The sequence below is a fragment of the Hippocampus guttulatus genome, chromosome 20 (genome assembly GCF_054856545.1).
Source record: "Hippocampus guttulatus isolate MCC_2025c chromosome 20, RoL_Hgut_1.0, whole genome shotgun sequence".
Taxonomy (NCBI): Eukaryota; Metazoa; Chordata; class Actinopteri; order Syngnathiformes; family Syngnathidae; genus Hippocampus; species Hippocampus guttulatus.
In genome coordinates, this window is record NC_141280.1 from 6,226,636 (window position 1) to 6,249,885 (window position 23,250).

Consider the following 23,250-nt stretch of genomic DNA (forward strand, 5'->3'; position numbering starts at 1 on the left):
TGACGCATGTTTTTCATGTCGGTTAACCAGTTCTGATTGAAGTGATAGTGACAGTGAACCTTAAACCCCCTCCACCCCCTAAATCCCCCATGGACAACGTCACTCTGGCCTGATTTTCTGACAATATATTGAGTCTGTTTTGACAAAGCTTGGCATTCAAAGGGCCAATTCAGAAGCATTGTTTTCCAATTCCAACTCGTATTGCGCCAGAAATTCAAAGCGAACGATTATAATGAGCGACGTTGCGCAAACTAAGAGCCACAAATTGACTGCTGACGCGCAACATTTCGTTGTCATCACGTGTCAAACCTATCAAGGGGAAGAAGAACCATCACCGTAATCCCCAAACCCCACCCGGTCGCGAATCTGTTAATCACTCTCCCATGTCTGACAAGACTATCCAATCTGATTTCAAAACCAGTCGGTCCTCCCCAAAACCAAGACGGTTCAACAGGTTGTTTAAAATCAAAACAGGGACCACCAAATCCCAGGAGACTGGATGAGTAAAGGCACTGAAGTTTAGGCGTGACACTTTTGATGGATGTTCCCCCTTCCTACCCCTCCCCATCCTCTTCGGATGCAGAGGTGAGGAAAAGGGGCATCTCGACAGGAGGCTAGGAAAGAAGGATTTAGCTCTGATATAAGAGTGTCTACAGCAGGTTAAGAAAACACAGAAGAAGGCTTAAGAGCCGCAGTTAATCACCCTCTACCTCCCGCAGACCACTGCCAGTCCACGTTAATGGACCACCCACCCCTTGGACTACCACTTTAGGTGGCAGTCGATTCTTCAGCGGCACTTACTGTCACAATATATGCGCGTTCGGCCTGTCCTGGCCTCTTACATGACGGTTCCAGTGAGGCCAGATCGTATCAGTAGCAACACTAACATCCCCTTATTGGTGGCCAAAGCCTGCATTATTGCAACCCCCCCTCTTCCATAATCCCCGAGTCCATGCGGCTTCCTGCGAGCGAAAAGGGTGTGACGGGCTTAAGACAAATATTTACCCAGACTCCCATGGGCTCGGTTTCTCACAGCAGGGGGTGCGGTGGTCAGAGCTGTCATACCCTTTCCTGTGAGCAAGCTGTCATACGCGCTTGTCGTTTTTAAACTCCTATCACACTGCTTCCACACAAAAAAAAAATCGGCTTTTGAGCCGTGCGAGTAGACCTGACATTGTTCAACCTTGAACCGATTCTGATACTACCTCCAAAGTCGGGAACTGCAAAGGTTGTCCCGTCTCCCCAGCGGTGACCGCTTTCAACACAAAAATGACAGGAGATGTTTGTCATTCACACTTTTGTGTTTTAATTTGCATTGTCACTTTTGAAGCGCCAGTAATGCACTGTTATGTTTTATTTGTTGATGTTTAATTCTATATTGTTCAGAAGTTAATATATTTTTAAAATATTTTATTTTATTTTTTTAATAAGCAATATTTGTTACCTTTGAAAAAAATCATTTACAAATTCACTATATTACAAAAAATCCCCTCAAACTAATAAAAATGAACAAATCTATTCCCAAAATGAATTAAAATGAACTGAATCAGGAAAGGAAAAAGTTAATTAAAAACTCAACAATGATGACAAACCCAAACTATCATAAACATTTTTTTGTACTGACGCCTGATCAACATTGTGAGGCCTTTTAGACGTTTGGAAGTCACACGTGACATTTTTTCCAAGTTTGAAGATGTGGATGTTTACATTGGGAATTGTCAAGAGTAATGACTTCCAACTACAGTGCAGACAGAGTAAAGTGTTTGGATTGGAAACGAGTGTGCATTTGAAGGTTAATGGTTAACTCCAGCGAGCATCAAGTTAGTACATGTTGCATCTGACGCTTTAGCAGGGAGTGTACCTTCAGAGAGGTGCGGGCGTCGGAGCTGCCCATTGTTGAGCTCACTCAGGCCGGAGGTGAACGCGTTGAGTGAGGAGGTCAAGCCGGGTCACGTGCACAACCCCGTGACTAATAGAGCATCACCTTACACATAACCTCTGATAATGAACAAAATCTTCCCATGTCTCCTCCCGACATGAGCCCTGCATTGACTCATACTCTGGATTTGAAGAATGAAAACCTCAAACCAAAGTATGACTAGAGTAACCACATTGTCATTTGAAATGTTTTGGTTTTACTTGGCGGATTGGAAAAGACAAATTAGTTTCGGATGATCACATTTTTAACCGTCATACTTCATTACGAGTAGGAGTAGTCGTAACAAGGAGCTAGCATCAACGTGGTTCATAATTAGAGAAACTGCATACAGTAAATTTAGCTAAAAACGTTCTTGAATATCATTACCGTACATTGGCTTGTAATAAGCAGAATAGTGAAGCCGGTTTCGGCGAACCATCTCGGGAATACTCTCACAATGTGTGAACATTAGCATTGACGCTAAAGCTGCTGTTTAAATTAGGAGTGGCTCTTACACTAACTGAGCTCCATGCTAAAATCATTTGTTTGCGCCAAGAAATGATAAAAACCAACATCACTACCGAAAGTCCATAAACGAACGCAAAAATAATTCAAGGTCTTGATCTGTTAGCATGGCTTTCGGATGCAATGTTGTGAGTTTGCGCTCAAATCTGCACTAAAATTCCTGTCGGGCAGGGCTTGTACAAACTTTACTGCGCACTCGTCGACCTGTAAGGTTTAGGGTGCATTTTCGGTTCATCCTGAAATTTCACTATATCTTATCTTAAGAAGTGTTCTGCTCGCTCTGAACGCAGTAATCAAGGCTGAAGTGAATGCGAAGGCATGACTGACTATAAAACTGGGACAGGTGGATGATTAACATCGAAGATGAGAACTTTTATTGCGTGAATTTATAGATTAGGAATCAGGTGACATTGCATAAGTGATTATCTAGGTTAGATTATGAGGCAGTTAATTATAATGAGTAATGATAAATGAGTACATTTTAATGTGTTTTGAAGATCAGGGCGGGTCAAAATCATGGTTGAAGACATTTATTACATTTAAAAGAAAACTTGAGGCCATTCGTAGTGTAGTGATTTGCATTTTACCCTCAACTGTCTTTCTTTTTGAGACTGGCGAAATAGAAAAATTCAAAACTATATGAAACCCACAGGAAGAACAACAAAATCATCTGTTCCTTCTTCTCTCTGCAGGACTACTTGGAGAGTATCAGCAGCCAGGCTCGGCTGGGTTTGAGCTCAGAGGATAAAGGCTCTCTGTTTGGCAACATCCAGGACATCTACCACTTCAACAGGTGCATCTTTTGCAGAGACACACTTGAGAATTCTCTTACTTTATTGTCTTACGACTCAAGGAGAAAAGAACCTCCAGCATTGTATTCGAGAAGGGAGTCCTGTCAGTGGCGGTTGGTCAGAAAGAGGGTGCTTTGACACCACCCACCACGGACGGTGCTCACTACACTAACTTTCCTTGGAGACAAAAAACCAAAAAAATGTCATGAAAAGAGGTGACTTATCATGAAGTCCCCCCCGTCTGTATACTTGCTCTCTGTGACAGTGCCCTAAACAGTTTTTTTGTGCGGTTTGAAGGATAGTTGAGTATCATGGTGGTCTTTGGACAAAACCTTTTTTTTTCCCTGCCACCCAGTCATTTGTCAGCTGTCGGGCAGCAAAAAAAAAAAAAAAAGAATCAAAAAGAAATGGGCCAGTTTAAGGAAGCATAAAAGCAGTGACCTCATCTGTTAGTCATGAAACAATAACTTCACCACCGGGGGGGTGGTTTTGTGAACCCACAGGAGCTGTGCTTTTGAATTCAAGGAAGTTTCTCAAAGGCAGTTGCCCTTAGTCCGAATTTATTTTCCCAGTGTGACTTGTGAAGTCCAATACAATAGTCAGAAACAATAAACCACAGCATTTTTTTAATGAGTCAATCTGTGTGTTTGTGTGATATGGGAACAATTGTCAGGCATGTAAATCAATGTTCTTGTTTTCAGAGATTTGCTTCATGAGCTGGAGAGGTGCAACGCGGACCCCGTGGCCATTGCTGAATGCTTCGTATCGAAGGTAGAAATGATTGTCTGAGTGTTTTTGTTTGTGTTTGTTTGTCAGTGGGAGGGATTATGCAGAGGCGACACAATAATCACTAACAGAGGGGTGGGCAAACTTTTTTGTTGGAGTGCCACAATGGACAAAATGGGCCTAGTCATTTGACTATCAAGTTTGAAAACAAATAAAAATAAAACGGCAGTGGTGCCTTCAAATACTGTACAAATTGAATTCATTCAAATCATCTTGCCAAACTGAAATGAATTGAAATGCCATTAATCCGTTCCAGCCCCCCCCCCCAACGTTTTATAAGGTATTTTTTAACATGAAAATAACATCCATTCATTCAGTGCTGCTCCTTCCTGCGTGTGGAGTTTTACTGCTTTAAGTGACTCAGTAAACTGCACTAACAATCGCAGAGGATCAAGAATATATGCCCGTGACTGGGTATTGTTATAGTGTCCTGTTGCACCACGTGTGTTCAAATATCTAAACTCTCACTTTCGTAACAAGTCATATCCTGTGTGTATTTTAACCCTGGAGTCTGACCACTTTCAATTTGAGTCCATAAAACATCAACAATAGAGATAACAACTATTCATGCACCCGCAACATTGTTCTAAGTGGTTGTAGATGAAAGAAGGGTGGAATCAAAGTCTCCTTTCGCCAGTGGTACGGGATATTTGTTGTGGGAGGAAAAAAAAATCAAGGTAAACGGCTTGGAAATTAATCATTTGATGCACGGTGTCTTGTGTCATATCAACTTTTTCCCAAATTTCTTCATAAGAGTTTTCAGATGGTGTGCAAAGGCGTATAATTTGACCCTAATCCAAATTTGGCATGTGCAGCCTCGGCTTCAATCTGTTGAGCGATTTTCATCACCTTCTCCACCCCCAGACAGTTTTTTTTCTTAACATGCACGCTGGTTTCGGTTACTTGTTGCGGCCTGTTCCAGCACCAGCATTTGACACACGTAAACTTTGGACCGATCGAAGAGGAGACAGTTTATGTTATAAAGTTATTTCTGTGGCTAAAATTTGAATAGTACAGTATCCCGCAGGAATTTGAAGCGTTGTCCAACTCTTCTGTTGTTGTTGACGTCTTGCTTGCTTTTATGCCTCTTCCAACGATTTCCCCATAAAAAGGCATATAATTATATCCCAAAATGCCGCATTTCGACATTTCCCCCTGAAAGGCACCGTTAAAGACAACGGCCGTCGCACCCGACCGCCACAAAGCCAGCAGTCCGACCGTGGCTGGAGAAACAAGCTTTTGCGTCACCAGCTTGGTCCGCAAACATTTTGACTATTGTTGTCAGTGGCTCGTTTGACCGCGGGCTCCCAGCGCCGCTTCCGCCAGAAACGTAAACAAAGCGGCGCGCCGCCCCCATAAGCCGGTTTGCATTCCATGTAACACGCATTCAGCTACTTTTGTTTTGGTGTGTGTATACGCTATCTGCCGTCTTACATTGATAAAACAAATTCATCTCACTGCCCGATTTATTTAGAAGTTGCTCTTATGCAAGCGGATGAAGCAAATGGTTGTAAAGATAAATGACCGCTTTGTGGTGAAGTTGAGATAAGAATGTACCAAGAAAAGCTGTTTAAAATAACTGTAACATTTCACTTCACCATTTTTTTAGGTTGGGGGGTGTGGTTGTTTTGTTTGAGGATCCTGTATTGTTATTGCTCAGGCAACTTAAGTTCCCACTTTTTATAGCGACTTTGTGGACTAGCCAGTATGACTTGTGTTAGCGCTAGTGCTAATGTTTGGAGTTGTGTGCAAGCCTTGTGGAAACTTTTCAACTCGGAATGTTTACTGGCTGGTCTGACCATGTTTTTTATTTGTTCATTGTTTCTGACCACTATGGCAACACTCCCCCGCCCCCCAAAATCAGTGAGTGGAGCAGTCAGGGCCTCTGGTGTTAGGGCTAGTGCTAACGTTCAGAATTACACACAGGGCTAGTTGTACAGTTATTCAAGACATGTTGTCTTTATTTACTACTTCAAATTATTTTGGAGAATGGAGTAATGTTTTTGGGGGGGGGGTTGTTTTTTTTTTTTAGGACAAATGTCTCAACTGTCGCCATGGCAACCCCGAGGCAAGGCTAATCTTCAGAATTGTGCACAGGCCTCGTGCCAACTTATTAAAGAGACGATGTTATCTTTACCCGTTTGACCTTATTAGTTTCTGATCATGTTTTTATCTACCCGTTAGTTCTTACAACGCCAAAGTGCTTTAAATGTCATAAGTCCTAATTAATTTTTCACTTTAGCATCCATGTTCAACAATCTGAAAGACATAAATACAAAAGTGCGGTCGAGTTTGAGGGCACGCATGCCTGGAGGTCTGCATTTTCCCATACGTATGTGCCACACAAATTAGTACTCTTATCAAAACGTTGATATATCCTGCGGTCTAAATACTAAAGTCTAGTAAGTGTGTATTAGCGCTGTGTGTTTACCACAAAATAAAAAACTGGATGGCGGATACATCTGGTTGCGATTAGGCCCGGTCTGTGGTAGCCGACGACTGGAGACCTCTGCTCTTCAATTTAGTTCCTTTTCCCAGGGAGCACCTCGGGCTCCTCAATTACTGGCTTGGAGGTCCTTAAAATGAATGCACAGTTCCCTGCGAGGTCAAAAATAAACTCTTGGGTCTGCATCGCTGATCATCTTCCCTGCACGTTTGTGACGTCGCTTCCTGTTGTCTGTCAGCCTCCTGGAGCCCCGCCCCCTAAAAATCTGCCACATTGCTGGGGTCCAAAAGTTGAACCGAGGTCGAGCAAAGGTTCACGCCTCACATTACTTATTAATTTGCACTCCTTGCGTCGCGAATTGGGGTGTCCAAATTACATCTTGTATTATAACGATGCCTTTCAGTCTTTGTAAATCAAAACTATCAGTGACTGGTTTAGCGTCCTTATCAACAACCAATTTTGAAATCCTTTGAAGGGTAACCTCGTTGCACCGCAAATGGCTCAAGTGTAATATAGAGTGGAACTTAGTTTAGTCGTTTTTGTCACCGCACCGTGACAAAAGCATAACCGCCCCGGCATAAATTTCAAATACCGAAAGCGAAGTTGGCCGCACGATATTCAGATGAGTTGCCAGGAAAAGTTTCCGATGAAGTCACACTGTCTCGCGCGTGTTTGATGTTCACTGAAGGGGGCGTGCGATGTGAGAAAGGTTTCAATTAAGGGGGCGGAAAACCTCAATGGAGGGGTTTTTAATGCCTGCACTCGTCAGCGTGATGTGCCTCACTCATTTTTTAAATACAGGCTGGGGGGGGGGGGACGCAGACAAGCCGAGAGACCTGAAATTATTTTATTAGGAAGTCTCCATTTAAATAGGACTAAGCCACGTCCTGCGACATACATCTGTCATCTAATTTTGCCTTCTTTTTTTTTCCCCTTCTTCATTTCAGAGTGAAGAATTCCACATATACACCCAGTACTGCACCAATTACCCGAGGTAAGACTTTAGTCCCGGGGATCCGGGGCACCCCAGTTTGAGAACCGCGTCTAATGCGCCTCACGCCGACCAAGTCTCTCGTGGCGTCTTGCCGGACGACACTTGAGCGTCTGAGCTTGCACGGCGTTCATTTCCCATCCTTTTTTGCTGTACGACGGCATTATTCTGTTGTCATTGTCGCCCTGATCGCATCTCCACGTTTATTCCCAGAGTCTCATATGACTCCGCTGTGTATGCCCATCAATGTATTAGCTCCTCGCTAAGGAGTCAAATTGTCTGCTTGCAGTTGTGCCTCGGGGCCGCTCACTCCTCCCTCCCTCCCTTTTTAAATTCTTTCATTCACTGCTTGACAGACTTAAAGCACACGTTGCTGACAGAAGGGGTTGTTATCATCTTATCAGAGCTACCTACTTCAAAATTTTTTTCTATTATTATTATTCTTTTCTGGGTGGGTGCTCCTACGAGACACCTGGATGGAGTAATGTGACAGTGCGTGATTCGGTTTAGTTTGAAACGTGAGGCTGATCTTCATGCCAAGATAACGCTACAAGCACACCTTGCCCTCTGGATGCAAATCTCACGGGTTTTATGATAATACTCGCCAACAGTTCACTGATGATTAGGTCTCGTTGTTGTGGGGTCTGTCAGCTTTTTGTACACGGGCCTTTCCCCCCCGTGTCCACGCCACAGCTGGTGACCCCGGTTTAGGTCACACAGGACAACAACAACAACACAGACGTATTTGAAGACGGTCACTCGGCTGCAGATGGATCGAGGTCACGCCGGACTCTAAGGTCGGGTTTCCTCCCAAGAACAATGTGAAGACTGTACGGGAGCTCCGCTGGCATTCGGACATGCAGAAATGCATTTCACGCACTGTCACATTTCGCTACACCCTTGAAGGTCTTTCAGTTGAGAGGCCAGTGATCTTCGTTCGATTTTATTAGTTTTAGTATGAGCTTTAGTTTTGGAGCAAATCCATTGGAACAGACATTATTAAAGGAACTTAAGGTGAATAGCATTTCATATTTGGCGGCCTAACTCTTACCTGCAAAAAAAAAAAAAAAAAAAAACGACAGCAAGCCTGCAAAATGCTTTTCCAGGCCTTTACTGCAGCCTTGTTTAGTTCTCCTTTGTTTCTGTGGCTTTATCCCTTCAGTCTCCTCTTTGGCAGCTAAAATACACGCTCTATTCGGTTTAATTGGCCAGTCTAAAACCTTCAACTCCTACCACCCGCGGGATTATTTTGTTGTGTTGGCCGTATGTTTTTTGGGTCATTGCCTTGTTTTGACTCGGCAGGTCGGTGGCTGTGCTCACCGAGTGCATGAGGAACAAGGCGTTGGCCAAGTTTTTCCGCGAGCGCCAAGAATCTCTGCGCCACTCCTTGCCTCTGGGCTCCTACCTGCTGAAGCCGGTGCAGAGGATCCTCAAGTACCATCTGCTGCTTCACGTACGTCCCCGTGGCACCTCCCTCATGGTTAACGTGCATTTCCACTCGACCGCACACGCATGGCACAAAATCAGTCACGTTTCCTTCCAAACCACAAAAGCAAGAGTTTCTGATGAGGCTCCCTTTACCACCAAATGTTACACACATATGGTACTCGGTGGGAATGTTCCTGCCATGCTGTAAATAGAAGAGAATGTAGTAAAGCGTACTTGGAGACAAAGTGGATGTTTTCTTTCGTTTGAATGTATTTTTTTCTTTCGGGGGGGGGGGGGCAGCCTACTGGGGGTGGAAAAAAAAATCCACCGCTTACTTTGGCATTATGCTTGCGGTGTGTTTGTAGGAGATCGCCAACCATATGGAGAAGGACACAGAGACGTACGAGGTGGTTCAGGAAGCCATCGACACCATGCAGAGAGTGGCTTGGCACATCAACGACATGAAGCGGAAGCACGAACACGCCGTTAGGTTGCAGGTACAGTCAACAAATGGATTCCTGACCATTAAAACCATTACAATAATGTGTAGCCGGCGCACTTTGATCTTTCTTTTTTTTTTTGTTGTTGTTGAATGATGTGAGCTTTGGGCTCGTCCCAGTTTTTCCACTGGGCTGATTGACGGCCGTGCGTAAGGAGGGCACATAAAAGGGGAGCTTGTTTCTTTGATCAGCCGGAAGAGTCAATTGGATTCAGGAATGCGTGCGGGGTTGTGAAACAACTTTTGTCACTTTTACAATCCCGGCTCATTTGTTGCATGATTTCATTGCTGTCCGTCCGCAGCTTCCAGGCGACAGATTTATTTGATTACACTCAGCAGCACGCTGTTAATTAAACACAAAAGACCTAAACTGATAGTCTTTGTCACATCGAAGAATTGATCATGATTTAGGATCCAAACGCAGCCACCCAGAGTTGAGTCAAACGAAACCACCGTATCGATCGTCATTGCAGGAAATCCAGAGCTTGCTGACCAACTGGAAAGGTCCCGATCTGATGGGCTACGGAGAGCTGGTCCTGGAAGGAACCTTTCGACTGCAGCGAGCCAAGAACGAGAGAACGCTCTTCCTGTTCGACAAGCTCCTGCTTATCACGAAGAAACGGGAGGAGACGTTCACGTACAAGGCTCACATCCTGGTCAGTTGGCCGGCGCGTCACGTGACGCTTTGTGGTGACCGACAGCGCCCGCGTTGAACCTGACGTCCCGTTGCAGTGCTGCAACCTCATGCTGGTGGAAGTCATCCCGAAAGAGCCGCTGAGTTTCAGTGTGTTTCACTACAAGAATCCCAAACTACAGCACACTGTCCAGGTAATGTAACGTGACATCAAGTGCAGACTTGGCAATAACAAGTCATGAGCGCTGCGGGTGTACTCAAATGTCGTGTTGAACGCTTTCGTGCACCCTGTAAGCTGGAGTAACCACGGTCCCTGAAAGGGTTCAACTTTGCAAGCTGAGTTCCTTTTTTTTTTTCTTCCGTTTTTTTGGGGCTTTATCCCAAACATATCTCACCTCGTGGGCATGACCGCTATTATCTTCTCTGCTGTTTGGTGCTGCCCGCAGGCCAAGTCCCAGCAAGATAAGCGCATGTGGATCTTACACCTCAAGAGACTTATACTTGAAAATCACCCTGCCAAAATCCCCGCCAAGGTGAGGACAGCTTGTCTGCGGATGGCTTCCCTTTTTTTTTTTTCTTTTTCAGAAGCTACAAGCTTTTGTGCAACGACCCGATCCAGTGTCTTTCATTTCACACCCTCAAATGATGCAGTCATTCATTTCCAATCCACCACAATCCATTTTATCTACCAGAGTCCTTTTCTGGTTTCAACAAGGTTGTGATTTGAGTGACACCTGGTGTCCAAAAATGATGGCTGTCTAACTTGGTTTAATTTCACCCTTTTCCAGGCGAAGCAAGCCATCCTGGAGATGGACGGAATGCGTAAGTGCCAAGTCACGATACTGCTGCATTTCATTTTCACAAGTCGCGTGATATTTTGTAAATTAATGTGCGATATATATATATATATATATATATATATATATATTTTTTTTTTTTCCCAGATCATCCCGGATTTCACTACAGTCCTGACAGTGACAAGAAGGATTCCCCACAGACCAAAGAAGGCCCCACTCCTCGCAGGGGGCGCAGAAAAGGTGAGAATTTCTTTTTAGCACGTTTTGCACCATTAAACCCAATTTTAAAAATAAATAAATCTGTATTTGTCTCGTCAGAACCGCTCTCGAAATTACTGAAGAACGCCAAGCAGAATGCAGTCAACAGCGACGGAGAAAAGGTTGGTCTTGAGCAATGACGATACACAGCTAAAGGGTTCAAATGAAGCAACTCGAGAACCCACATCCACCGCACGCAAGTGCCGCTCGCATAACAGAAATAACCCTTTGAATTTTCCTCACCCTAGCGAACAAGTCTGGGCGCAAGCCTGCTCTCTCCTGTGTCCCAGCTGGCTCTGGGCACGATAGGCCGCAGCCGCAGTCTCATCAACCAGTCACAGGAGTCGTTGGACCCCGCTGACCACTACGACCACAGCGATCGAGAGGAAGGGGAGGAGCCGCACCAACAAGACGCCGATGACGAGGACGAGAGCGTCTCGGTAAGGGGAACTCGTTGGAGATCGCAGATTGGTACACGGATGCTGGCTGCGAGTGGAATCAAATCAAAACACAACCCAAATGGCTTGGAGTCGTCTCCACGTCTCCGTATTTTGTTTGAATTGTAGTTCTACCAATCATTACCAGAGACCATGGAATAGCTCAACACAAATGACGTACCAAATGGAAGTGAAGCTCATCGCAACCATCTCGTCTTCTTTTAATTTTGACTCCATTTGACTGGTATTTTCTTGGATCTGACACTCAATGTTGCAACCGTGCCTGCAGGGTGGCGGAAAGAGGTTGCGAGTCCCGGGCAAAAGCAGCCGGAAGAGGCTGAACCCTCAAGCGTCGGTGGACAGCATAGAGCAGTGGAAAACCTTCAACATGAGCGCTTCAGATCTTCAGGTATGTTCAAAAAGGATCGCTTTCGTGACTCATTAGGGTGCTTGTCTGAATCTTTGCCTCGGTTCCTTCAGAGAGCCAGAGAATCCCTCGTGAGGGACGGAAGTCACCACCCGCCGCTCCGCAGGACCGCTCGTGTGACGGAAGAACCTCCAGAGTCCCCCGTGCCATCCGTCGTCGTGACAGACAATGATCATTCTGTTCGAAACATCTGGGCAGACCACCGCGCTCGCAGGGCCATGTTCCCCACCCGACAGAGAACCACGCACCCCGATGACGACGACGACGACGACATCTATCAGATGTTCGTTCCCACCGAGACAAGTGGACCCGAACCGGAGTCTCCCTCCGAGCGATCGGCGGTCCCGTCGTCTCCGAGGTCGACCCGGCCTTGCAGCTGGCACGTGGAGCAGCCCCCTTCCGTCCAGGTTGAACCGCCATCCGGCGGCGGCAGGGTTCTGCGAAGGGCGAGCAGCGTCGGCGAGAATGCCACGGAGGCTCGCAAAAGTCCGGATGATGGCCAGGCGGCGGGTGGCAACTTGGAAGTGATTCATACGGAGTCCTCCAGCAACGACATCTCAGGATCCTCATCCGCTGAGCAGCTGACGATGGATGACATCGAAAACGTGTACGACAACATCAGCTATGAAGACCTCAAGCGAATGGGCCTGATTAGAAGAGATTCGGGTGAATACCAGGCACGGAAACAACCTTCTTCTGCCGCACAGGGTTTCCGGATCCAAGCGGCTCGGGCACTCAATGTTCCAGATGCTCTGAGCATCTCGGAACCACTCATCGAGTCCGACAGCCATTCAAAGGAGCACATTCAGTCCTTCGCCCAGGAAGAAAGATCGCCCGAGACTCCTGAGCTCAAGATCGTCGAGGAGAACATCTATGACACCATTTGTTTTCGGGATCCTCCATCGATCAATGCGCAGAGGATCAATGAGGTGAACGAAGCCGATCCCCAGAGAGCCATTCCAATGGCGACAGAGCAAGGCCTACCTAGAAGCTCGCCAGAGTTTGTCTCACAGGAGAGCCTTCACTTGGGAGATGTCCCGCATCCCGGCCCGTGTTCCTCAGAGGCCGAGTACTTGTCGTCATCCACTTCGTTGGCTTCCCTACAGTCCCCGAAAGGAGAACACATGTCGGGGCATGCCGATGAGCTCTGGAATGACCTGGAGAACTACATCAGGAACAATGAGAAGAAAGCGGACCGACTGCCCGCCGCCTTCCCCGTCAGCGCCGGCGAGTCAGCCGAGCCGCAATCCTCAGCTCGAGGCAGTCGTACAAAAAAGGTTCCTGCGTGCGGTCGTCCAACTAAGAGTGGCGCTGCGCATCAACCGAAACACCCTCCTGTGCGCCCGTCACAATCCTTCAACATCCCGGTCATCCACCTCCCTGACCTTCAAAGCGACCGACCCGCCGAAGACGAAAATCCAATTCCCGTTCCCGCTTCGCAACCCTTCCCAGTCGTGCCAGAGCCCCAGCCAGGCACAGTGAAGAGCATGCGCAACAGACTGGCCCGCCTCAGCAGCGGTAGCTTCCGGCTCGAGGACGACGACCTTGTGGAACTTCCTCCGAAAATCCCTCTGCAGAGAGAGAATGCCATCAAGGATATCCATAGTTTGTTCCCGGGGCAGCTCGCAGGTGGCTCGCTGGACTCGCCGCTGGCCTCTTCCTCGCTCCTGCTGGGCGAGTCGGTGGACTTTCCGCTGGAACTGATGGACAAAACAAAGAGTCGTGTCTTTTTGATGGCGCGGCAGTATAGCCAGAAGATCAAGAAAGCCAATCAGCTGCTGCGCATGAGGAGCATGGACCCCGGGGACTCTTGTAGTCGAGCGAGAGCTGACAGAAGGCAGAAAGACCTGGCGGCCATCCTTGAAGAAAAAAAGCAAGGGGGAGCCGCCATCGGTAAGACAAAACCTTTCATTAAAAAACAAACAAACAAACTATTGACTAAAAATCTTTTTCTCCTGTATTCTTCAGGTGCAAGGATAGCCGAGTATTCCCAGCTTTACGACCAAGTCATGTTCAAGGATTCCTCCTCGCCGACACACTCCACTCATCCAGGTCTTCCGTCCTCTCCGTCCATGCCCGAAACCTCCCAGGAAGAGGACTGGCTCCACTCCACCTACAGCAACGGCGAGCTCTCCAGCTACATGTCCTCCAGTGGCGACTTGCACACCACGCGAGCCTCTTCCACCCCCCAGCGCAGACTCGCGTCTTCCCGCTCCATCCCGTCCCTCAAGACCGCCCCGGCCTCACCGAGCAGCCCGCCCTCGCAGAGATGGAGCTCCTGCTTATCGGCCCCGAGCGAAAAAGAAGAGCACGTCTACAGTACCATCAAGAGACATCCTTCCGTTAACGCACCGTCCTCCCCGTCTCGGAACTGTCAGTCGGTCGGCTCTCTGAATAGCCGGCCGCCTGAGGAAGATAACCAGTCGGGACTTAAATGCAACGGATCGACAGAACGCCTCGGCGGTCCCAGTTTGAGCCGTGCCGGTCGACAGAGTAGCCTCCCGGAAAGATCTTCCCAAGGAGAGTCGGACCTCACCTTACACGACGGCCAACACGTGGTGGTCCTGAACCGAGCGTCGGCCTTGAGCATCCTCGCCGCCACCCAGAACTACTTTGCGAACTTTAAGGACGACGGCGATGACGACGACGACGACTACGTGGAGATCCGCTCGGAGGACGAAGTGGAATCGGAGCAGGGCGGGTCGGCGGCCGGCTGCACCTACCAAAACCGGGTTCTGGTCCATTCGCGGAGTTTGCCCTGCACGCCCGTGCGCTCCGGCGACGCGCTGAGGTCTCTGGAACGCGAGCATCTGGAGAAATACCTCTGGAGTGAACCGCAGCAGAGCCAGCCCAACATCGTCCAGTCTCTTCGGGAAAAGTTCCAGTGTCTGAGCTCCAGTAGCTTTGCCTGAGTCGACCTCACAACCAGAAGCTAAATCTTATCAAACATACTACATACGAACAAACAACAAATCAGAGATCCTGCTACGACTACTACTTTACCGACAGTGAACCCCACGAACAAAAGGGAATCGAGCACAAAGTTCTACACGAGCCAAAACGGATCTTTTCGAGCACCTAACATATTTACTGTAAATACCTCTCGTTTATGTCACAGGCTTCAAAGTAAAAGACCGAAGTTGTTCACTGGGAATGACGGCGCTTTGAATCATTCTTGCCTTAGCACTTCTCACGAAATTATCAAACTGCAACGGGTGTTACCGGTGATTAACAGTCGAATCGCATCAGTGGCTAAACCGGACAAGATCTGATGATCTTTGGAGGATCTTCTCCGGTGGACCTCTTCAAGTTCTTTGGTTTTCATCTGCCTAGCCTTACCCAAAAAAAACTTTAAAAAAATAAAAGAAAACTTGTATTTGTTCGGCATGAAACACGTTTCACAAATTTTGCACGTTTTAAGAATGGCTGTCATCGGGCGAGAATGTCACTTTGCACGTACGCGAGCGATAGCGGTCACGCAAATAACGCAGGATCACATGTTGGCTAGTTCACATAGAAGACTGAAGCCTCTCTTCACTCACTTTGCCACCCGTTATGCTTTCAAACAAGGAGACTTGATAATATTTTGCATTCTCAATAAGAACTTAAGAATTCATATTTATTTTGAACATGCGAGCAAAAGGCAAAATGGATGCGATGTGTGCATTGCAATACGTGAATTGTTTTGATTTTTTTTTTTTTTTTTTTTGAGCGACCAATTAAAAAATGATCTTCTGGGACCATCATGGCTAACATTGAGAATTATTCTGAAGACTGAGTGAGTTTTTAACACCAACATGCATCACACTACTGATTATACGGCCACGGTTGAAGGGGGGTGTTGATTAAAAGGTTTTTTTCTTAGTATCTTAAGGACAACAGCAACTTTTACGACAGATACGCATGTCATCTTATTTATTCCAAAGCGTCCTTGTGATATTTTACGACAATTCATGCAAGGGCAGGTCCATTACAGGTTGTAAATGAAAGACTAATGTATTTATTGAACGACTATTCAGATGCTTGGAGGTGTTCATTCGCAAAATTGTAGACATAAACTGTGAATGGGTGGTTTTTCTTTTATTGTTTTTTTTTTTTTTTAATTATGCACTGCTTAATGCAAGTTCCAAATGTAAAGTTAGAAAGCACAACATCACGCTCTACTGTTCATTTCAGGACACATGCATCAAAAACATGAGTTAGAGATATGAAGTATGTTTGTTTTTGTTTGTTTGACTGTATACGTTTGTCCCCTGCTTCACTAGTGGAGATTCTCAATCTTCATTGACTTTTTTTTTTGCACTTTGCTTCAAACGTCTACTTTGTAAACACTTTGTAAAGATGTACATTTTAGGAAAGTTATTCTTGTATGTCAAGTATGCTTTACAATGCTTTAATGTTTAGGTCAAGTGTACTGTATTTTTTTAACGGCCTAGTTGTCATTGCCCAACCAAACAATGTATTGGAGGTAATAAATTTCAATCTAAACTGTGGTCGTGTTGTTTTTTTGTGTGCATGTGTGTCCTCATTCACTAAATAAAATGGATTTATTAACTTGGACATCCTAAGTTCACAGAGCTGTGTAATGTACATACATGCATGTGATGGAAGAGTGGGCAGTCATAACGGGACCTGCACGATGAGGCAGGAAAAAAACAGATTTTAACTAATCGGCAAAGACAAATACATACTTTTTTAAAAGTAACTGAAAATTGATGAGGAAATATAACTAAATAATATTATGGCATAATAAAAAATGTATGAAATGGAATTTCAACTCGGCTCAATAGTAGAGAGCACTTTAAAACAACCACTGCTGTATACAAAGTGCTGTATGTGGGGCAAAAATAAAATTTGAAAATCAAATCACGCTGAAAAGCATAGTCCTTCATGCCATTCGTAATTGTTACAAACCTTTTTTGGGAATTCATACCTGTCAACTCATACGGTTAGCCATAGTTCATACGGATTTTGTGGTGAATCTTACGTATATGGCCGTATCGCACAAATCATACGGATTCTGAACATTTCCGTCCGCCCCCCCAACAGGTAGTTCCGTTTGCTTTTGCCCAGAATGGTGATAGTCTACTCGAATACTTTCATTTCGAAAGTAAATATGAATGGATGCTGTAACTTCGAGCCGATGGGTCAGCATTTGGAGTTGGTGAAAAAAGTAACGCAGGAATACAACTCTGAACACAGTAATGCCACTAAGTAGAATGATGATTAGACATTAACCAGACATTGTATTATGGAGATCTACAATAAATATCATTGAAAATTTCGTAGGTTTTTTTCTGTCGTTATTTTGACATATAAAATGCTTTGGTATGTTATAAGGATTTTTTGCTCTTTATAAGGATTTTTTGGTGGTTTATACAGGTTGGCGCTCCGAAAAGTTGACAGGTATGGGAATTAATAAAACAAAAGGTTAAATTATACAGTATCACCCCATAGTGAACATAACCAACAGGTGGCGCAGACTTACTCGGCTCCACCAAAAAGTCCCACGAAGAAGAGTTGCGGATTTCTGGAATATGTAGTTTATATAAAGTAACACGTTAAAAACTTGATATTCGTGGTGTTTCGTGCGATTTAGTCATCATACACCTCCGTGATGTTAATACTAAATTAATTTATGAAATGTACACTCTTCAACCTTTGGTGTGAGAATTATGTTTTTATTATTTTTCTCGAAGTTTCCGACATAGGCCAGCTTACCCATAGTGCATTGCGCCGCTGGTTTCTTTCTTCTTGGTGGAGTGGTGGTCCAAAATGTCCCTACTGGAAGGTCCGTTAAACGTGCTCGGCCAGCGAACAACCGGCGAGTCGGTTCGCACCCAAAATGGTGAGTAGTCGCGCTTAACTACGCGACGTTTATTAGTCGCATCTTGGTGGTTTCTGCTCTCCTTATTGGGGCCAAATGAAGGATTCCTTGAGCTTCTTGTCTAGCACATGTGCGGAGCTATATGCTAACGCTAGCTTAAAAGTAGGTGTCATGATCATGCACGTCATATGAAGCATTAACGGAACTCCAAAGTAAAATAAGAACAATGATAACATGGCAGCCATACCCGCAGCTTAACCACTTGTATTATTTTATTGCAATCCCATTGAAGTACCTTCCACTCTCAACCATGGATGGATGGCTATGCTAAAGGGATAGACGAACTCTGTCATGATCTGAAGGTGTGGTTGCGTCGGTGTTTCCTCACCCAATAAAATGACAGAATACTACCAACAAAACTCATTCGTTCATGACCCATAATGTGTCCTCAATTCTACTATATTTTGGACACCTTCGTTGAAAAAAAAAATACACGCCCAAACTGCGTCAGAATCAATACATCAGGATTCTTCATTGTTTTGTCCAGCCTTTTACAGTTACATTTTCAGGATTTTATTTAGATGCCACCATATGCTGGATAGATACTATTATGCAGCAGGGCACATCTCAATTAAAACCAGAGGAATATGTAACATTAACTCAGGGAGACATCACTAGGCCAACAAAATGGTGAACCCACAATATAGGACAAGATAAAGTACAAGGGTCACCAATATGCTCCCAGTGGGCACCTGGTAGCCCCCAGGGACATCATGAGTACTCCACGGGCCTGTGCTAATAGTAGCTAATTTATAATGTGATTTCCCAGGTTTTGTAGAAAGGTCCATATGGCAGTGTGAACACCGGAAGAGATTTAAAGAAAAAGTGTTGCAGAAGAAAATTAAAATGGGAAATGTATGTTGGGAGTAGCATTTTTGTTTGTCATTTCAGTCATGGCTGCGGCATCGATCGCTAACATTGTCAAGAGTTCCCTAGGACCAGTGGGCCTTGACAAAATGTTGGTGGATGACATTGGGGTGAGTTTGGTTGATCGCATTCCACCGTCTTTTTTCTTTTATATAACCGGATATGATGTATTCATTAATTGAGTTCAAATCTATCTGTAGGACGTGACCATCACCAACGACGGAGCGACCATCTTGAAGCTCCTGGAAGTGGAGCACCCGGCCGCCAAAGTCCTGTGTGAACTGGCCGACCTGCAGGACAAGGAGGTCGGGGACGGGACCACATCTGTGGTGAGTCAAAAGGTCGTCGGTCCCTGCCATGTGGTGCGCCGCCGTGTCCTGTTATAGTACCATGCGTCTGCCGACTGCTACAGATGTGTGGCTATGCTAACAGGAGAGAGAAACTCCCCATCTGTGTCTGAAGAGGATATGCAGCCTCTCTTCTGCTGCCTCTAATGAAAAGATGGAACAGTGCTTTTTTTTTTAATGTTCTAGCAAGTCTACATTTTAGTGTTTGATATTGTTCGTGGGAATAGGCATGTGAATAAAATCGTTGGAATAATGGATCTTTATTTTCCAAAATAGTAAACGATGATTCCAAAAAGCGGTTTCAAACTGAGTTTGTCAAAGTACACATAAAACAAAGAGAACTTGCAGGTGAATGCTGATTGGGAAAAAAAATACAAATTGATGTGGAATGATACTGAGAGGTATGAATTGTTTCCTGTCTCCGTCTGTCTGTGTTAGGTCATCATCGCTGCGGAGTTGTTAAAGAGTGCAGATGAACTGGTCAAGCAGAAGATTCACCCCACGTCAGTCATCAGCGGCTATCGCCTGGCTTGCAAGTGAGACGTCCTCCCCCGAAGAAGGTTGGTCATCTGTCGCCGACTCGAGATGGTCTGACACAATTTGACCCGGTTGCTTCAGGGAGGCGGTGCGTTACATCAACGAGAACCTCACCATCGGAACAGACGACTTGGGCAGGGAGTGCTTGCTCAACGCGGCGAAGACCTCCATGTCCTCCAAGATCATTGGAGTGTATCCTTTCTGCTTTTGAGATGTTACCGATGTGAAACTGTCTCTGCACAATTGACCGCCTTAACCCGTCGTCGCCAGTGACGCCGACTTCTTCGCCAACATGGTGGTGGACGCTACCCTGGCCGTGAAGTTTGTGGACGGCAAGGGAATGGCCAAATACCCCATCAACTCCGTCAATGTGCTGAAAGCGCACGGTCGCAGCCAAAAGGAGAGCTTCTTGGTCAATGGCTACGCGCTCAACTGCACGGTGGGCTCGCAAGGTACGTCGCTTCCGGAACCTTCCAGAATCGAAAGCCCAGTTTCCCATTTTTATTTGCTGCCGTGTCTTTTGCCATGACGCTGGCAGTGATACGCGTGGGATACAGCAACCTGGCTTTGGCGAGAACGTGGTCACGTTGGTTTATTGCGCATGACAACGCTTTCCTGGCCTGACACTCGTCGTTGCGACTTGTATCAAATGAAACCTGCGAGGAACTTTATTATTATTTTTTTGTATCTGCAGGCATGACAAAGCGAGTTATCAACGCCAAGATTGCCTGCCTGGATTTCAGCCTGCAGAAGACCAAGATGAAGATGGGTGTCCAAGTTATCATCAATGATCCAGAGAAGCTGGACCAAATCCGCCAGAGGTTGGTTGAGAAGTTAAAAAATAAAATAAAAGTCCCATTTATATTTGCTGTGTTACTGAAGACGTAGTTTGCACAGTGATAAAGGCGTCCTCTCAAGTGAGCGCTGTACTAAGCAACCAAGCGTAAAACGCCAACCATAGCGAGTGAGCAACAGGCAAATGTTTGCTGCAGAGAATCCGACATCACGAAGGAGAGGATCCAGAAGATTCTGGCATCCGGAGCCAACGTGGTGCTGACCACCGGCGGCATCGATGACATGTGCCTCAAGTACTTTGTGGACGTTGGCGCCATGGCTGTGAGGAGAGTTCTCAAGAGGGACCTCAAACGCATCGCCAAGGCCACAGGCGGTAAGACGACAACACGACTGGACGTTTCTACACGCGGCCTTGGTGTTCTTTGAATATTTTTGTTGGCGTTGTCCGTTTCATTAGCCACCATCTGCCCATCTCTAACCAATTTGGAGGGAGAGGAGACATTTGAGGCCACCATGCTGGGTCAAGCCGAGGAGGTCGCGCAAGAACGCATCTGTGACGATGAGCTCATCCTCGTCAAGAAGTAAATGGCCAGAACTTCACTTTATTCAGAGAGCACTTTGAAAATAACCACAGCTGCATACAAAGTGCTCTCTCAAATTATTATTTTTTTAATCACATTACAACATAAGAGAAAAGATACTGTCATCGAGATTCATCATTTGTGTCCGTCTTCTCCCAACCCGCAGCACCAAAGCGCGCACGTCGGCATCCATCATTCTACGCGGAGCCAACGACTTCATGTGTGACGAAATGGAGCGCTCGCTGCACGACGCCCTCTGCGTGGTCAAGCGGGTGCTGGAGTCCAAGTCTGTGGTCCCGGGAGGGGGCGCCGTGGAGGCGGCTTTGTCAATCTACCTGGAGAATTACGCCACCAGCATGGTAAGGCAAGCGCCGCGTCGTGATGCGGCCCACCGTGTCGACGCAACCGATCGATGAATGCGCCGGTTCGGCGTTGTGATGTTTGCTCAGGGCTCCAGAGAGCAGTTGGCCATCGCCGAGTTTGCACGCTCGCTGCTCGTCATCCCCAAGACGCTGGCCGTCAACGCGGCGCAGGATTCGACCGATCTGGTGGCCAAGCTGAGGGCCTTCCACAATGAGGCTCAGGTCAATCCTGAACGCAAGAATCTCAAGTGGTGAGTGATTCTGCGTCTTGCGAAAGCCCACCAAACCATGCAAAAAAAACGCCATGCAGTATTTGACCAGTGGGCGGGGCTGTGTGGTTTGCGTCAGGATCGGTCTGGACCTGTTGAACGGCAAGCCCCGAGACAACAAGCAGGCGGGCGTGTACGAGCCCACCATGGTGAAGACAAAAAGCCTGAAGTTCGCCACGGAGGCGGCCATCACCATCCTGCGCATCGACGACCTCATCAAGCTCTTCCCCGAGCCCAAGGAGGGCGGCCCGTCGTACCAAGACGCCGTACGCTCTGGGTCTCTGGAGGGTTAAGTTGATGTGACGGAGCTCTTGCTTCAAGTGTATGTAGGCTTTGCACTTCGCCTGTTTACTGAGTCCCCCACTCCCAATCTTTGACTGTAAGTGATTTGCTTTCTTTTGTTTTGGACACTTAATAAAGCTCCAATGGGTGGTAAGATGACTGTTGATTCAAGTTCAACATCATTTTGTGGTTCGTCTGTTATTTGAAAACAAAAAATGCGGTGAAAAGTGGTCTTATGCCTTATTGTAAAGTCCAATGCACTTTACACGTGGCTATTTATATTGGGTTCTCCACCTGGAAATCTGGGGGTGTCCAAACTATTTTTCGGGTGTCTTTCTCGTGCTTCTTCAGAGCTTGCTGATGAGCTGCTCCTTGGAATCTGTTTGCTGCAGGGAGTGATGGAAAACAGGGCAAGGCAGCGGCGGACTGCAACTGGACATGCCTGCTTTAAATAAATGTCACGATTTGGATTTTAAGTGGATACCCTCCGCTGACCATGACAAGTAAATGCCAAAAGTTTGACTATTTAATACGATTCTCGACACATGTGGTCCGATACGATTCAAATAAAAAAAGTCAAGAATTTAAAACATTTGGATTCGGTTTGATTCAGTGGTATGCTGGTTCCATGTTACGGCTGTAGCTTTTGCCACATTTATTAACATGCAACAACATGTAAAATTCTCTCAATTATTTTTCTTTGTCAACGGCACAATGCCACAAGTGTGATGGAACAAAATAACTTTTCATCCTTAACATTTTAGGATGAAACAAGTTTGAAGACGATTGGATACATTTTCTAGGAGGAGTTTGTTAAATACTGCATCTGCTCTATAAATAGCATCCCTGCCGATTTTTGTCTGTCTAATTGAAACTTACAAACAAGAATGCTTCTTATAAGAATTATGAAACTCAAAATTTGATGCTCCGTCCTCGTTCTACAAAATATCGAAAACCCCAAAGCTCTCGGATAAGGGGGCAAAAGTGAGACCCCTGTATATGTGCAAAAAGTGTACTCTCAAATACTCACTCATTGCTCACTTGCTGTATATTTTGATTTGGGATATAGCTACAACTGTAACAAACGTCTTTTTTGGAGGTCTCCGCGTGCTACACGTGCCACCTAATTTTTGTAGTCCTGGTCCGATCAATTTCTGGGGGTGCAAGAGACATTTTCTTTGTAATCTCTATGGTCACTTCAAAATATAAATTTGTGTGCAACGTTTGGTGTGTTTCGTTCATGTTCTTTGCGCAGTGGAATTCCCACAGAACGTTCACTGCTCGTGCCCCGAAGGAGGCTCTTTTTTTAACATTACTATTTCTGTACCGTTGTCGTAATAAAGCGGAACGTGTCTTCCGTCATGTACTGTCTCTTTAAATGTGGCG

General features: G+C 45.9%; 2 protein-coding genes and 1 non-coding gene across 4 annotated transcripts in view; all 3 read left to right on the plus strand.

Moving 5' to 3' along the window:
* Positions 1–16,430, plus strand: part of LOC147187751 (pleckstrin homology domain-containing family G member 1-like) — a 28,516-nt gene extending 12,086 nt beyond the window's left edge. For both annotated transcript variants that reach the window (XM_086100876.1, XM_086100875.1), the window contains exons 3-17: positions 3,136–3,236; positions 3,936–4,005; positions 7,414–7,460; positions 8,760–8,910; positions 9,251–9,382; positions 9,858–10,040; positions 10,117–10,212; positions 10,465–10,551; positions 10,807–10,840; positions 10,963–11,055; positions 11,134–11,195; positions 11,322–11,513; positions 11,800–11,919; positions 11,991–13,830; positions 13,906–16,430. In XM_086100876.1, the coding sequence (XP_085957002.1) occupies positions 3,136–3,236; positions 3,936–4,005; positions 7,414–7,460; positions 8,760–8,910; positions 9,251–9,382; positions 9,858–10,040; positions 10,117–10,212; positions 10,465–10,551; positions 10,807–10,840; positions 10,963–11,055; positions 11,134–11,195; positions 11,322–11,513; positions 11,800–11,919; positions 11,991–13,830; positions 13,906–14,849 (4,152 nt within the window). In that variant the 3' untranslated portion in view covers positions 14,850–16,430. The remainder of the gene's footprint in view (positions 1–3,135; positions 3,237–3,935; positions 4,006–7,413; positions 7,461–8,759; positions 8,911–9,250; positions 9,383–9,857; positions 10,041–10,116; positions 10,213–10,464; positions 10,552–10,806; positions 10,841–10,962; positions 11,056–11,133; positions 11,196–11,321; positions 11,514–11,799; positions 11,920–11,990; positions 13,831–13,905) is intronic.
* A 1,238-nt stretch (positions 16,431–17,668) lies between these two features.
* On the plus strand, positions 17,669–22,023 carry LOC147187752 (T-complex protein 1 subunit alpha-like). Its single transcript, XM_086100967.1, has 12 exons — positions 17,669–17,785; positions 18,716–18,801; positions 18,892–19,020; positions 19,477–19,574; positions 19,657–19,767; positions 19,846–20,027; positions 20,270–20,396; positions 20,568–20,743; positions 20,828–20,951; positions 21,118–21,310; positions 21,401–21,564; positions 21,662–22,023. Exons 1-12 carry the CDS (start codon positions 17,713–17,715, stop codon positions 21,873–21,875), a joined length of 1,677 nt encoding a protein of 558 aa, XP_085957093.1. The 5' UTR covers positions 17,669–17,712; the 3' UTR covers positions 21,876–22,023.
* LOC147187753 (small nucleolar RNA SNORA29) lies at positions 18,044–18,178 on the plus strand. The gene has a single exon (XR_015098505.1). It is a non-coding gene; the product is annotated as a small nucleolar RNA SNORA29 (small nucleolar RNA).
* Positions 22,024–23,250: the final 1,227 nt, after the last annotated feature.